The 16215-nt window shown below is 41.6% G+C and overlaps 1 protein-coding gene and 1 long non-coding RNA gene across 2 annotated transcripts; one reads left to right on the top strand and one right to left on the bottom strand.

Annotated features, from left to right (window-relative positions):
• Positions 1 to 2208: 2208 nt before the first annotated feature.
• On the bottom strand, positions 2209 to 3805 carry LOC129756597 (uncharacterized). The gene is made up of 3 exons (XR_008739499.1): positions 3131 to 3805; positions 2325 to 3066; positions 2209 to 2266 (listed from the first exon to the last, which is right to left on the bottom strand). It is a non-coding gene; the product is annotated as an uncharacterized LOC129756597 (long non-coding RNA).
• A 2163-nt stretch (positions 3806 to 5968) lies between these two features.
• LOC129752820 (uncharacterized) lies at positions 5969 to 8938 on the top strand. Its single transcript, XM_055748600.1, has one exon. It carries the CDS (start codon positions 5969 to 5971, stop codon positions 8936 to 8938), a length of 2970 nt encoding a protein of 989 aa, XP_055604575.1.
• The last annotated feature ends 7277 nt before the right edge of the window (positions 8939 to 16215 follow it).

Here is a 16215-nt window from a genome sequence, read left to right as displayed (position 1 = left end):
CACAGATTTCCAGACATTTTTTTAAAATCTTCCAGACTTATCTGAAAAATAGTTGACAACCCTGCTCGTACTTCGTAACCAGGCTTCGGACGGATCCTGAGGCGCGACTCAAAAGAGCCCGGATCGAAAAATCGGCCCAAAATCGGTAGGATTTCGGACCGTTCAACCCGAGAATCGGTTAGAATTCTGACGAGAAATCCAACCGAATTCCGACGAATTCAGTGCCCTGGTGAAACAACTTTCCTGACGACGATAAGTTTTTGCGAGTGAGCTGTCAAAACAACCGGGTCGTTTCAAGACGGAAATCGGTTAGATTTCCTACCAAAATCAGATGGTTTTCCCATCAAAATTTGACGGTTTTCCGATCGAAATCGGACAAAAAATCCGAACGCTTTGCCCTGTTGTTTTTCTGCCCTGATGTCAATTTTTGTTCCGATTCCAAATTTTTTGGAAATAAAACAACATTATTTCTATGGATAATTTTTATAATTTTGTTTTTGGAAATATATACAATATTTAGAAAAAAAAATATTTATAATGCGCTGGAATTTTGTTTATGATTTTGGACTGCTGTCGGGCACAGTGCTAAGGGACGATACAGATCGTTGAACAGCACCGGCTACAGGTTTACTCATCGCATTGTTCGGAGTAGTTCTTACACCTGCTCCTCCGGGAGCCCCCGCTGTCACAATCGGACGTGGAACGGTTCCGCAAAGTTACGTCCCTGCTACTGGAGAACGCTTAACCGGTGAAAGCGATGTATCCGGGGACGCCACCAATTTAACATTGTTATCAGTATCGGACAAATCGATCGAATAAGGATCGTTGCCATTGTTGGGCGTCTTTTTGTCGAAAGTTCTGCGAAAACAAATGCGAGCGTACGCGCCATCAACCCGTAACTTTTCTAAGTACGGTGGCCTGCCCTGAGTGACCGATACTTATATCACAAGGTGTCTGCATCCAGGGTTTCCCGTCGGCCTGAACCGGCAGGGTGGGGAAAATCTTGAAGCGAACGTTACGTGCTTGACCCAGGCGAATTGGTTTGAACAAAACGACACCAAACACCTCCAGGACCCCATCTGGTATGCTGTGTATCTCACGCATCACGCTTCCATGGCTGGGGGAGTCTTTGTTCATTTCTGCGGGAAATTTGGAAATAGATTTTTTTTTATTTCAATTTAGAAATGCTAAACTTACCTCACAGCTTTACGCCAGCGCCCCAGGAATCGATATTGAGTACACAATGGATTGCAGTTCTGGCAAGTTTATTTTGACATCATCCATGTATAGTTCAACCTTCTTTTTTATGTGTACAAACAGCACCAGGAAGTCGAGTTAACTATCAGTACCATCCTATTCAAACTAATATTTTGGGAATCTTTGTCCAAATAATGCACATCATCCACACGTCGATCGACATCATATTGGAATAGATCCTCTAAATTATTGGTATCACTTTTGTTGTACATGTTGTACCCTCATCCGGACTGAATTTGCCTTAATCTGTTCGATACACTCAGAAATAAATAAAATATCAAACAGTTATATTTTAGGTATTTTCACATATCTCCCTCTTTACGCACACGGATATTTCTCATGGTGTAATTACTGGGATATTTCTCACTGGGAAATATTTCTGCGATTAAAATTTATGCATTGAGAAATGTTATGGAACGACATCTGGTGGTCAGAAATAAAAGTTTGAGCCGTAAAGTAAAGGCAAACGCTTAAAGCAGAAATAAACAGAAAAACCAAACGAAAATCGTTTGATTTTTGTTCATGTTCTATGGTCAATGTGCATAATTGACCATAGCATAAAAACATGTGCATTTCGCTGGTAATATTACTTACTGCAATTGAGTCCATCCTTTTTAAATATGATTCAGTTAAATATTTACAGAGAATGGAATCTGCATGCAGTCAAGTTGAAAGGCATTTAGCAACTGAAGAATCTAGCATGTGCTCATACCCGTTTAGTTGGGACTCAAACGCACAAAGCGTTTGTTTGAAGAAAATAATATATAATTTCTCGGTTATTAAATTTTATGCATTGGATCATTACACGCCAAGAAATTATTCGGATGCATAAATTTAAATATCTGAAATAGTTATTTTTTAATATTTCTGGATATTAATGACAGAGAAATATCGGAGTTATTGAAATATAATAATTTTCATATTTTTTTCATTTCTGAGTGTAACCACATCGAAGCGTTCGGGTAGCTCGAGCTGCTCACTTCGTCTAAGATCGTTTGACGTCTGTGTGCTGAAAATAAAAATTAATTTAAGGTAAACAATATGGAAGAAAATAAAGAAAAACTCACTGATCCGTAAAAATATATGGTGGTTGCGCACAGGTTCAAAGACTGACTTGTTTGAGCGATTACGGTTTTTGTTTGCAAACTTCGACAAGTAATCGTTTCATTTTTTCCTGGACCAAGTATTCATTCTCATCGAACATATATGATGCCGTTCCCGTTGTTGTGGCACTATCCTTGAAATCTCCGAAGGTAGAATCTATTGAGGTTCGCTGCAATTTGTGTATCGGTATGCGAAGGATCTTTTTCAGCAGTGTGGGATTGTTGGAGTTTTGTTGACGTTGTTGTTGTTGTTGATTCGTTTAGGTTTTTGACCATCCCTTCTTCACCATCATCGAAAACAATCGTATTTCATTTCCCGGTCATATTTAGGGTTAGTGCAGCTTTGTCAACAGGTTGTCAACTTCTGCTGTTCGTAAGAATCCGTTTTCTTGCTCAAACTTTGCTTCCGCTGACTGCCCTTCGGAGCTCGGATGACGGCTGGTAGGAACCTTTCGGCGGATTTTACTCTGATCGTTGATCACTGCCACCTGATAGTAACGATTCTAAGTTTCCCATGATCGATGTAGGTTTCCTGGTTCAATTCGCGTACCAACTGTTGACGTCTGTTCGGATCTATCGACGGTTTCCTCACCGGGGCAGAAGCTTCATCTTCATTCTCCGAACTGGATTCGGAGCTCGATGATGCCTCTTCTTTTGGAATCGCTGAAGTTTCTAAGGAGCCTCTTTCTTTTCGGGTACGAATTTTCTAAAATTTGAAAAGATTTTTTAGTACTGAATCTAAACAACACCAACAATCAATAATCAGTCACCTATGGGGGTCCAACGCAACGGCATTCTTTTAGGTCTGTTAGGTTTCCCGTTCCCGCTTCGAATAATGCAGCAGGGATTCCCCGGCTTTGCTAACATTGAGATAGACGCCCAGGTACTGTTGTTGTCGGAACTTCGTCAAACGGTAGCAATTAGATTTGATTAGAATTCTAATGTAACAAATGTTGCAGGAATGGTGCTTGGCGGGCCTTGGTGATCAAACCACCGGATTATTACCATCGTCACTGACAATACTAATCTTACGAAGCGTTCCAGGGTTAAGTCCCTGGAACCGCTGGTATCTGTTGAACACATCCGGTCTGCTGTTCCCGACTGGATTTACCGGGCTGCCCTTTGCGTTCGTTGTTTCGCGGTAGAATCTTTCTATATGGCGTAGGTACTCGCAATCGAACCGACGACAGAAAAAATATTGCGAAAACCGTTGCTGCGATGCAAAAACAAAATCGATCGTTTTCGAATGACAGGCCCTTCAAGCAAAACTGACAGAACTCGACGCAAATCCGAACCGAATCAAACTGATCGATTTCGATATCTGTCATTGTATGGCAGCGGAGAAATTGTCAGGAAAATCCAACAGATTTCGAAGGGAAACCGGATAGATTCAAACTGACAACTAATGGTTTGACAGTAATCGGTCCGGTTGCGATATTCCTTCCGATCCGGGAGGCAGAGCAGTACCACTCATAAGTCATACCCAGTAAGCGCGTCCTTTCAGAAATCGACAGAACATGCCAAAAATTGAGAGTTGAGTCACCGAACTAAGAATAAAACGATAAATTTCGGCGACACTCCGAGAACGCAAATATTTCCGATCGGTTTGTCCTGCCGAGATATTTAGAGGCAACGAATACGAATGCGTACATGCGAAATCAGTTTGAATCGTACACTCGTACGGTGTGATCGCATCTTGTCCCCGTGTCCCGTGTGTGCTTTCAATCGTAGCAGCAGTCGACTTCTCAGGCAGGCAAACACGCGTCTCGAAGGGAAACATACAAACACGATTCGGATTGTGCTCGGGTGTTTCTCTGGAGGGCGTGTCTTAGATTATTTCGTGCCACTCTCCCGAGACACGCGTATGGTGTGTTTCTCTCTGCCGATGTGATGATGCAAAATCGCTAGAGAGATCGTCACGATCCCTCTGGCGATTTGAGTTACCTCTCTGCCGATTCATGTTTACTGGGCGTTTGCTTTAAAGCGTTCTCCCGGAGCCACTCCCGAAGAGCGCTCATTTCTCTTTTTAGAGCAGAGCGAGAGGCAAAAAGAACCCCCTCTCCCCATTACATCTTCGGGACAAATGGTCACTCCTTTTCATTCCTTCTAGACGCTTGAAGAGTGGGAGCAGATTTTAGCTCCGTGGGTGTTTGCTCTCAAATGAATCCGAAGCCTGTACGTAACTCAACAAAAGCTTTTGCTATCAGCTCTCTTTCTTTCTCGCTTCATTTTTAACACTGAACGAAATATTAATCCGCTTATTTCGTGTTCTTTTGTAGATATATTTAAAATATATATATTCTTTTATTTATACTACTATTATTACTTCTACCCAATTCGTGTTCGTTTGCCGATGTATAATTCTTTTACTTTTACTTCTATTATTACTACAATTCCAACAATCGAAATCTCGTTCAGACATAAAAATTGACAACGGTCCTTGTAAGACAAAATATTTTCATAAAAGTTGGTTCGGTTCACTGCCATTAGTGATCAAAACAATTTCCACAACAATTTCCTTTTTTTGAGCTTTCAATCTTTGAAAAATCAAATCAAATTCTTTCTATTTGTCACTGAACGGGCCTAACGTGCCGACAGCATTGAACGCACTCATAGAGATGACAGTTCTCAAATTGGGACGATGAGAGAGGGAGAAAAGAAAGCTGCAAATTAAGCGGGAAGGCTAGAAGCAATAACGTAGACAAAAGTAAACAAACAAGAATCATTCTTAAAAGTTGAGTTCTAGTGGTGTTCGAATCATAGCTTGATTCTAATTGAGGCTATATTAGAAAAGATCTACTTCAAATTTACGTGCTTAGGTGAGACTTGAGTGTGAGAAGCAATTTAGTTTGAAATTTAACTTAAAGTTACTTAATCTAGGTAAATAACTTAACCTAATTAGTACGCTAGTGCCGGTGGAGTTGCTTATCCAAGCTAAGTACTAAGTTATCCGGAAGTGCGCAACTGTACAATTTGGAGTAAGCATCATCGAGCAGGTGAGAAAGTAGTTGAGAACCTTTAGAATTTATTGTGAAATTGTACAATTAATTAAAGGTGAAGCGTCATAGCGAGTGCAAAGGCTGGAATCTAGACAGGAGGAAAGAAAGAGAAAGGTCACTAAACGTAAGCTGAAAGAGATATCCTAATATGTTCAAATTACTTTCATTAGAATTGTTATCGTAGGATTTTAAAACGTACCACAAACTTCGAACGGATTAAAGGAGCGTTTACGAATTCGGAACCAAATCTTTCTCTGTTACCAGCGATCCGCGAGTAACGAAAATCAATATTTTAAAATCGTTTACGGAAGGATGTCTGATTCAGCCAGCACCGCAGCCACTGCTGCCCAACAAGGTAAGAGCGTAGCTAGTAGGTCCCCTAAGGCCAAGAGTGATACCCCCCTTCAACTCAAGTCCGTTGCTCTTGGCCCAATTTCTCAGAACAGCAATACGAAACCAGGCACGACTAAGAAAAGGCCCTCTTCTGAAAAAGTTAACCCCATAACCAGCAAAACTCCTCCCAAAGATATTAGCCATACTTCCTCCGCGAAAACGGTCGTAAATGTCGGTCACAGCTGTCGGACGTGTAAAGCGGTGGACTATAGCCGAATGGTGCAGTGCGACGATTGTGATGGATGGAATCACTTTAGTTGTGTGGGTGTGAACCAAAGTGTGGAGAGTAAAAAGTGGAACTGTGAGAAGTGCAAAGCAAAAAAGAAGAAGGCAGGTGATATCAAGGATCCCAAGAACGCTGCGTTACGGAAGAAGGTCGATAAACCGAAGCCAGAGAAGAATAACATCGCAACGAAGAAGGAAAATTCTCAGCTGAAGAAACCCATACGAGAACCGTCGAAAGCTGCCTCAGTGACGTCAGCAGGATCGAGGAAGTCTGCGAAAGCACATCTAGAGCTACAGTTACAGAGACTTGTGGCGGAACAGACGCTGTTAGAGGAAAAGAAGAAGTTGATGGAGAAACACTTCAGCATTCTCGAAGAGTTGGTCGATCTCGAAGACGAAGAAGCAGCGGAAGAAGAAAACGACGCTAATGCGAAGGTAGAGAACTGGTTGGGCGCCGCTGGAGCCAAGCGCCAAGAAGATGAACCAAATTCTACAAGTGAAGAAGAAGGGTGTTCCGACGACGAAGAAGAGGAAGAAGGTGGAGAAAAGGATTCCAGCGATGATTCCAAGGAGGAAACGGAGACAGACAGCAGCGATGACTCTAGTGAGGACGAAAAGGGAGGATCTAACGATTTCAGCTTCAATCCGAAGGGTCGTTCTACGCCAGCGAAGAAAGGCGAAAGCAAGCGAAAAGACGCAAGCAGTAACCGGTTAACCTGGAACCTGACGCGCAATCAGCTCGCCGCTCGCCATGTTGTCGCAAAGGACTTGCCTTTGTTTTCAGGGAATCCCGAGGAATGGCCGATGTTTTTTTCCACTTTTGAAAGCACGACTCGGATGTGCGGCTACACTGACGACGAAAACATGATACGACTGAGGAACTGCTTGAAGGGAGATGCATTTGCTGCCGTTCGAAGTTTTCTGCTCCATCCGAAGACAGTGAACAGGGCGATGGATGCGCTCAAGTTAAAATTTGGGCAGCCGAGGTTCATTATCGAATCCCTGAAAGACAAGGTTCTTGCCATTCCACCGGTCGACTCTGAGTCTATGAACGCGATGGTCGATTTTGCGCTGGACGTCCAAAACCTGACGGTGATGATCGACGCCTGTGGTCGGAAGGAGCTCAAGCAGGATGCTTCATTGCTGAACTCACTGGTTTCCAAACTTCCGGGACCAATGCAATTACAGTGGGCAAAACACTCTAGAAGTATTCGGAAGGTCAACCTGAAGACTTTCGGAAAGTGGATCTACGAGATAGGCGAAGACGCCTGTCTGGTTTCGAAGCCGCGTCAGCCCAAAGTACCGTCACACAACCAGGAACCACGCAGGAGAGCTCAGGCATACGTGAATGCTCACGTTGAGCACCAGGGAGAGTACCGTGCTCATTTCCCAGGAGGTAGCACATCATCAGCCGGCGCAAGAAGAACCTGCCCCACAGCGTGCATTGTCTGCAGGGGATCTTGTTCATCTCTCGCGAACTGCCAAGGATTTCGGGAACTGTCGTACGATGGACGGTGGGCAATCACACGTGAAGCCAAGATGTGCCGGAAATGCCTGAAGCGCCACAGAGGGGGATGTGTGTCCAGGAACTGCGGAGTCAACGGATGCACATGCAAACATCACCCATTGCTGCACAAGCAACTCAATCCAGAATCCGCGCCCATGCAACCAAACGCAGAGTTCACGCCCATCCAGACCGGAGACAACGTGCAACGGGAAGAGCGGTCCTGCCACACTCACCTGTCCGGGTCCAGCGCTGTCCTGTTTCGCTATGTTCCAGTCGTGGTGTATGGGAACGGGATTGTGATCCATTGCTACGCTTTCTTGGATGACGGATCCTCGCTGACACTTATGGACCAAGATCTTGCGGACGAACTAAACCTGGCTGGAAAATCTTGTCCATTGAGTCTCAAATGGACCGGAGACACACGCCGTATTGAAGATAATAGCCAGATTGTCAGCTTAGAAGTGTCCGGCCTAACGGGAGAGCGCTTTCACATGGGAGACGTACGAACAGTGAGCGGACTGCAACTACCGCCTCAGACACTCGACGCGAAACAACTTCAGGCTGAAAACACTTATCTGCGAGGGATTCCCCTGGAGTCGTATCATAGTATCCAGCCTCGTCTACTCATCGGTGTGCAACATGCAAACATGACACTTGTCAGGGAGAGTCGAGAAGGCAAGCCTGGTCAGCCGATTGCTGTTAAGACCGATTTAGGATGGACGATCTACAGTGGAGCGTCGAATGGAGAAGCGCTTAGCATGGTACACTACACTTATCACATTACCTCTTGTGACCACAAGACAGAATCGAACGCTGCAGAGGAGCATGAACGCGACGTGCATTACCCGAATGGCGAATCGAAGGCAACTGCCTGTACGCGTTCTCCTGCGGTCGATGGCCCACCTGTGGATTCATCAGTCACATCATCGACTCGACCGTTCGCACACGTTAATATCGACCTTTTGGAAAAAAGGGAAGTGGCTAAAGGGAGTAGAGTAGAGAAGAGATTGGGGGGTCCTCTGTTTTGTCTTTCTATCCTCGGGGTGTACTTACTATTAGCTAGCTCTTTAACCTCAAACTTGTGCAGCGACAGCAATTGGGAAACCAATTTCGTTGGCATCGATCGGGCGTTGAAGGAGGCGTTGCAAGCTGTATACCAGCACAAGATGATCCAGGAGTTATGTTTGGTGTCCACCACCTACTGTTTCAATCTACCGGCAGCTCCCCATATGGGGGGGAGCTGGGGACAATTTGTACAGTCCGTCAAGCAGACCTTAGCGGAGTTACAATCACCATATCGCTCTAAGGAGGATGAACTTAGGAGTGCCTCAGTCGGGGTCGAAAGCATCTTCAACGGCAGGCCGCTCACCTATGTACCGATCGAGGATGAAGCCGTTCCTGCGCTTACACGAAACCACTGGTTGGTCGGCAGTTTCCACGTGATCAAGCTATGAGCCGACGTATGCGCTATCGCTATCATTCGAATGGCAAACCAAGACGGGTGGGCGCGTATCGTGAGAATTAAGACGGCGAAAGGCGTGTACAAGAGATCAGCTGTTAAGGTTCCAGCGCTAGACATGCGAACTAAGAAAGAGTTTGCAGACTCAGAGACGGAGTCAGCAAACTGGGGGGGAGTGTCACTGAACGGGCCTAACGTGCCGACAGCATTGAACGCACTCATAGAGATGACAGTTCTCAAATTGGGACGATGAGAGAGGGAGAAAAGAAAGCTGCAAATCAAGCGGGAAGGCTAGAAGCAATAACGTAGACAAAAGTAAACAAACAAGAATCATTCTTAAAAGTTGAGTTCTAGTGGTGTTCGAATCATAGCTTGATTCTAATTGAGGCTATATTAGAAAAGATCTACTTCAAATTTACGTGCTTAGGTGAGACTTGAGTGTGAGAAGCAATTTAGTTTGAAATTTAACTTAAAGTTACTTAATCTAGGTAAATAACTTAACCTAATTAGTACGCTAGTGCCGGTGGAGTTGCTTATCCAAGCTAAGTACTAAGTTATCCGGAAGTGCGCAACTGTACAATTTGGAGTAAGCATCATCGAGCAGGTGAGAAAGTAGTTGAGAACCTTTAGAATTTATTGTGAAATTGTACAATTAATTAAAGGTGAAGCGTCATAGCGAGTACAAAGGCTGGAATCTAGACAGGAGGAAAGAAAGAGAAAGGTCACTAAACGTAAGCTGAAAGAGATATCCTAATATGTTCAAATTACTTTCATTAGAATTGTTATCGTAGGATTTTAAAACGTACCACAAACTTCGAACGGATTAAAGGAGCGTTTACGAATTCGGAACCAAATCTTTCTCTGTTACCAGCGATCCGCGAGTAACGAAAATCAATACTATTTGAGAAAATTTTCTGCAGCACGAAAAAAATGCGTGTTGACCCTTCAGCACACGCCTACTCTTCAAGAATGTTATTTTAGACTTTAACATGCTTGTCCAACACCTCGCAAACAGAACAGAGCAGAGAACGAATTACACTTTTATCATTTCGGTTTCCGAGTGCACTGCTCAGCCGATCAACGTTCACAAATCTTTTTGCCGAGTGCGCCCGATTGCGGTTTCTCTGACGGTCGGGTGGACGTCGCTCGCTCTAAAGATAAGAGAAGGAGCTGGCTAGAAAATTGTACTCTAGCGACGCTGCTGAGTAGCTCAGTGTATCAAGCCAGAAAGATTTCAATGCAGGAATGTTTTCTTCAAAAAAGCCGTAATCCATTGCGGAACAGTGCGTGTTGAAGAGGTCCAATGTAGGTTTATGTATGAACTGTTTTTGTACGTAGCCGGGCCGGGCACTTCCTGGCAAATTATTTGAAAAACATGGTGAAAACCGGGTAAATAATCTGAAATTCTCCATTCCAAAAACCGAGCAATATTCGGCCAAATCTGAGGAAATTCCAGACATTTATCTAGTGAAGAAAAACGACTTACATTTTTTGTCGCAAAACATCAGCAGTGTTAAATTTATGTTTAAAGCATACGAAGGAAAGTTTTGGTTTGATTTTTGATGAAACAAACTTTCACAAATCCAATTTTTGACAAACAATTTCAAACTGAATTCGATTTTCTTGTTTCATTTTCCAAATAATGTGGATAAAACTGGGCAAAATCCAAGTAGTTTTTTCACAATATCCGGGCATCCGCAAATTGCTGTATACTTAGGTTTATGTTTTGTACTTTTAATATCGTACGTGGGTAGTATTAATTTACAAAAGCAGCAATTCGCAAAGTAACATTTACTAAAATTATCCAAAAATCTTTGACTATTAAACAAACCGTGAAAATAACACAGGGATTCGGGACAAATTTTAGTAATAAAATTGCAAAAACTTTCACAAATCGTAAAATTTAGGATTTAACCTCCTTTACCGCTACGCTTTTAATATTTTTCGACCGAAGAAAACTTTCGTAGCTAATCATTGGTCCTGGTGCAGAACATCAATCTAGAGGAACTCGCTCAGGAATGAAAAGGTAGGTGTTTTGGGCAAAGTTGTTAATTCCCATATTTTAATATAAAATTTAAATTCGAGAGATTAAAAAATAGCGCTATAATAACAATAACTTTTTGTAAAGCATTTTTCAAGTATTTTTTTTTATTTAACCGTATCTCCTTGGGTTAAGATTGTAGAACCAAAGTTATGTTAAGCAAAGTTGTGTATTTTATTGAGATAAATAACTTTGTAGAAAAAACTTAAGCTCTAAAATGCTAATCAAGAAAGTTATGATTTATATCTCGCTATTGGTGGACCTCTAAACTTTATATTTCATATTTTTAAACTGTGACTGTGACTTTATATTTCATTTCAAAATATGCGCTTTATTATACAGAGCAATGTTGTCGAAGACACCAGCATTCTATCTTAACTACCTTTGGCGTTATTAATTTAGTTCCGTTAGATTTATGTTCTGCATTGTAAATTCTGACGCACTTCGAAACATCGATCCAGACGCAACCGATGAAGACAAACTGAGTTTTCTGTAAAGCTTCTCTTTCGCCCGAGTGCGAACGAATTTATCTGCACCGAGAACGCACTTCATCAGTTTGCTTGCTTCTCTTGCCCACCCAGACAACCAGAAGTCGTATTTTCTTTTACAGATTACATCGTATAGAATGTTATTTATACTCATTTTCGTATATCTGCACCCACAATGTGCGGTTCATGCATATTCTTTATCGTATTTAAAAGCATTGCATGATTTTATTACGACAAGAAGAGAAACTCGTATTTATGTACATATGAACTCGACATTTGTGTACGACAATTCGCAAAAAATCCGTGAATCGACCGATATACGGTGATCAGCCGTGACTGAGAGATTTTGTCGTGCTATGCATAAAATAATTCGAAATAAAAAACGTATATAACTGCATTGATTCGTAATAATGTGCATGCAATCGTATACCTTTGCAAATTAATTCGCATGTCTGATTTTCGTAAAACGTATTTGCTGGCAATCGTTAAAGAATACAAAAAAGTTCAAAAAAATCGTTTATGATAATGGGACATCGATGATTGGAATCGAATTAAAGGTGGCTTCAAAATGTTGGTCTATTTTTAGATTACCCGCATACCAAAAAACTGTATCTAAAATAGTCTGAACGATACATCAACGGCTTCAGAAAAAGTGATGGTCTCTGTAAACGCAGCTGTTATGTGGAACGGTACTTCGACAACGTTAAGAACGGAACATGAACGTTTATTTGAATGAGTGATGGTATCTCTGAAGGTGAAAGAATGGTATGAACGGTTTCCGTCAACTTTTCTTTAATCGTAAAAATCAGCTCAAACTCTTACCCATACCGTTCCTTCTTTCTGCCAACTCACGTCAAAAATGAACGAAACGCCGGTCAGAGATGCCAGATGGTTTTGCATACAAATCTTTACACATTTATGAAAAAAGTATAAATTTCTTTTCATTTTTAATATGAATCATAAATACGCTACATGTATTACGTCTTAACAAACGAGCTTTAGTTCTAAATTTACGTTATACTTTTGACAACTTTATTTCATTTGTCATTTTTGTAAGAATAAAATACATTGCGGTTCCAATATATTTCCTTGAACATGAGTTAAATATGATAAAATATGATAAAATATTGGCTATCATAATTGCAAACAGGCGGCATAGAAACATCAAATTTTCGTTAGTATTCTCGATTCAAAATGAATGGAATTTTTGAATCGAATTAATTGCTTATTTATGTTATTATAGCATTCTCAAGTTAACTAATTATTACACATAATCATCGTAATCATCTGTAACATTTACATTTCGCATCTCAATATTTTTACAAATATCGATAAAACATCGTACCTGGCACCACTGAAGCAAACGGTCTTGTTGCATTGTTTTGTTACCTCCGGAGGATTAAAATTTTGTTCTTGCTATCGATTAGCGCGGATTCCTGGTCAATTCTCCCTAAACTTGCTGCTGGAATAGGAGCAATAATTATTTCGCCGGGACATCATTCTAATTGAAATAAAACAAACACCCGAAGTCATTACTGTTTGTATCAGGTAAGTGAAAATTAAATTTTTTTAGAACAAATCCGATAATCCCTTTTCTCATGTTTCAGGTTGTGGGAGTCCTAGTTTTACTAGATTTCCGAGGTACGGACAGCTTCATATGATTGACTTTGTGGACACTCTGCATGCTGGAAATGGCTCTGATTCCAGCAATTTCATCGATGCCTACGAAAATCTCACGGACCATTTACCCACAACGAATTGGCCGGCGCCGGAACGTTCAACAAGGCATGCTGGTGAAAATTCGCAACAGGAAAAAAGACAAAACAAAAATAGGCATCTGGAACAAGGTAGTTGATGTCATTAACATTATAGACAATTCAATAAAATGATGAATTAAAATAGCTTTGCTATTTTTATCCGAAAATTTTCCAATTTGCATTAATTTTGTGCGTTTGTGTGCGTGCTTTTTTCACGAACAGTCCCTACAACAGTTTGCATATTGTTGGAATTAAGTAAAGTAAAATTGTAACAGAACTATAATCGTAAAAGTTTAGATGTAAGAGATCCACAAAACAAACTATAACGATTACAGTTCGATGTTCTTAATACGTTTTCCACAATTGGTTTTTTGACTTTAACCGAACTGCTTGTTGAACAGTTCTCCCATACAAGTGTTTTAACAGTTTTTAACAGTTACATAACCTAACGACATATTTAAAATACTGTCGATTCAGAATTCACGTTTTATCCAATGTATTTTACAATTAGATTAATCGTTTACTAAACATCTTTGCTACACTTCATCAAATCGTTTAACGACTATAGTAGAGAACGTTAGGTTACAATCCTAGTTTATGCGGGTATCGATGACGTGTTCTACGATTTAAAAGATTTAAGTTATAGAAATATACGATTTGCTTTTGGTTCAATGCCTTTGAAGCAAATCCCCTTGAATTTATATATCCCAGATAGCTTCGAGGAACCATCATGAGCTGCAGATCGTATGGTCAGGGGATCAAGTCCAGGTACTAAAAATAAAATCAGCAATCTGGCAAATAATAAACTTGTACGATATAAACTTGAATTTGACAGCAATAAATGCATTTCTTTGAAATAATCTCAGTTTTATTATTTTTATGGATGAATAAACTGATTGGTTTAAAGTATAAAAAAAAAAAATCTTATTTTTATTCAACTGACGGAAAATGAGAGCATGCACTCAAGTCGCAAAAGACGACCAAATAAGTCGTCAAACTTTCCATATTGTTACGAAAAATGTCGTATATTACAACCTCAATCATCTATATGATAATGAAAATAGTCATAGTATATTCCAAAAAGAATCAGGGTAGTCGTAAATGATGCGTCGTGCAAATCGTAATTTAATACAATCCAAATCAAGAATATGTTTGCTAATGTACCTATATGGCCTCCAAAATGATACGTATATACTGGTTTTGCTACATTATATACGATATGTTTACAGGTATATTTGCATGCATATTTGCGTTGCAAACTCGAAATACCCACCAAATGGTTGTCTGGGCACACTTGGGTGGACGCTTGGTCGCTCTGGAGGTAACTGAGAATTTTTTAAAGATTCTCCGTTTGGGAAGAGCACAGCGAAAAAAATACAGGCTCTTACTCTGAACGACCAAATCTGAGGAGAGATTCAAAACTGAGAAAACTTGTACTAGGCGTAGGTTAATTTTAGCCAACAGCTCATAACTTTTTCAAAAGTCGGGTCATTTGGGGCCCTCTGATATATACCCTGACTCTTGTTACGATTCAAGACTAAGGACCTCTCCTCTGACGACTCGAGCTCCAGCTTTAACTCGTTACTCGAGGATCGTTTGGTTTCCTCGACTTACCTGCGCTCCGCCTCTGTTCGAGACCACTGCTAGAGATCAATGACCTCTCCTCAAACGACTTGAAGTCTTAGCTCCGCTTGGTTTGGCTCGAGGCCCTCTCCTCTTTGCCCGTCCGTGTGCCAGTCGAGAACAGCTCATCATGGGGGCGCGCCTGTCACAGCACACGTCTGGGGCTTTACAACTACTCGGATGATTTCCAGCGAAGACGTCATCCTACACCGACTCGAAGGACTCACCCGCCGGCGACGTGAAGTCGCCCTATCCGAAAGTATTCCGCGGCGTGAATACTTTTCTCCCTACGAGGTCGACTGCGAAGAAGGTAAAGTCTTATTCCCGCAGATCGTAGGGAGAGCGTTCTACTTGGATACTCCGCGGAGATTAAGGTATCCTACACAACGTTAGCGACGTATGTATCAGCTCGACATACGCAGAAGGAAAATTCTTATTTTTGCATTCTTTACTGCTAGGATCGGACGTATACTACTCGAAGACCCCCCGCCGAAAGTGCTTTCTACTCCGACCGTGGTCCTGATGGTCAACTTGTCCGGAGCCATTTTGATAAGTTCAGCAGCGATGCCATCCTTCCCAGCCGACTTGTTGATGTTCAGCTGGTAAATGCCTTTCTTAACTTCACTTATCGTTGGGAGTGGCTCCACCTCATCATTGGCTACGCCGATTATGTATCTTTCTCCACCGACTTGATCTCCTACATGTGCGCCGTTCAGATGTTTATGGAGGTGCTGCTTCCACCTTTTGAGCACCTCACGATTGTACGTCAGGATGCCTCCGACCTTATCCCGGCACATTTTGGCTTGCGGCACGAAGAATTTGCGGAATTCGTTGCGTTTCCGATAGAACTTCCGTGTTTCTTGGGAACGACACAGGTGCACGAGCTTCTCCTGCTCCAGGTGGCGCTTTTTCTCCTGGAAAATTCTGACTCGCATGTCGTGATCTCACCTAGACAAGCACCTTTTGTAGCACAACCCACTTCACCGTTTCACAAAATTACACCACACAATTAATTTTATTATTATTTTTTTTCACACATTTGAACTACGTCCATCCGCTACAACATTCGTTTTCAGAATCCCGTATCAACTTCCAACAAATTCGATTATCCGTGTGGTGAAGCGAGACGAAATCATTCATTCAACTCATCTGTCTCGTTTTCTCATTCGGCCTACCACAGTTTATTTCATTCACGTTCTTTTAACTTTACACTGCAAATCTAAATTAACTATCTTACACTTTTTTCCTACACTACCATTATTTCATACACACTTTTTCTACACTATACTATTATTTCCTACAATACCCCTTTACTCCACTCTTTCATGCACGGGTTTTTACCTTTTTGGTGGGATTTATTTAG

The sequence above is a fragment of the Uranotaenia lowii genome, chromosome 3 (genome assembly GCF_029784155.1).
Source record: "Uranotaenia lowii strain MFRU-FL chromosome 3, ASM2978415v1, whole genome shotgun sequence".
NCBI lineage: Eukaryota > Metazoa > Arthropoda > Insecta > Diptera > Culicidae > Uranotaenia > Uranotaenia lowii.
This window is presented reverse-complemented; position numbering and strand designations above follow the sequence as displayed.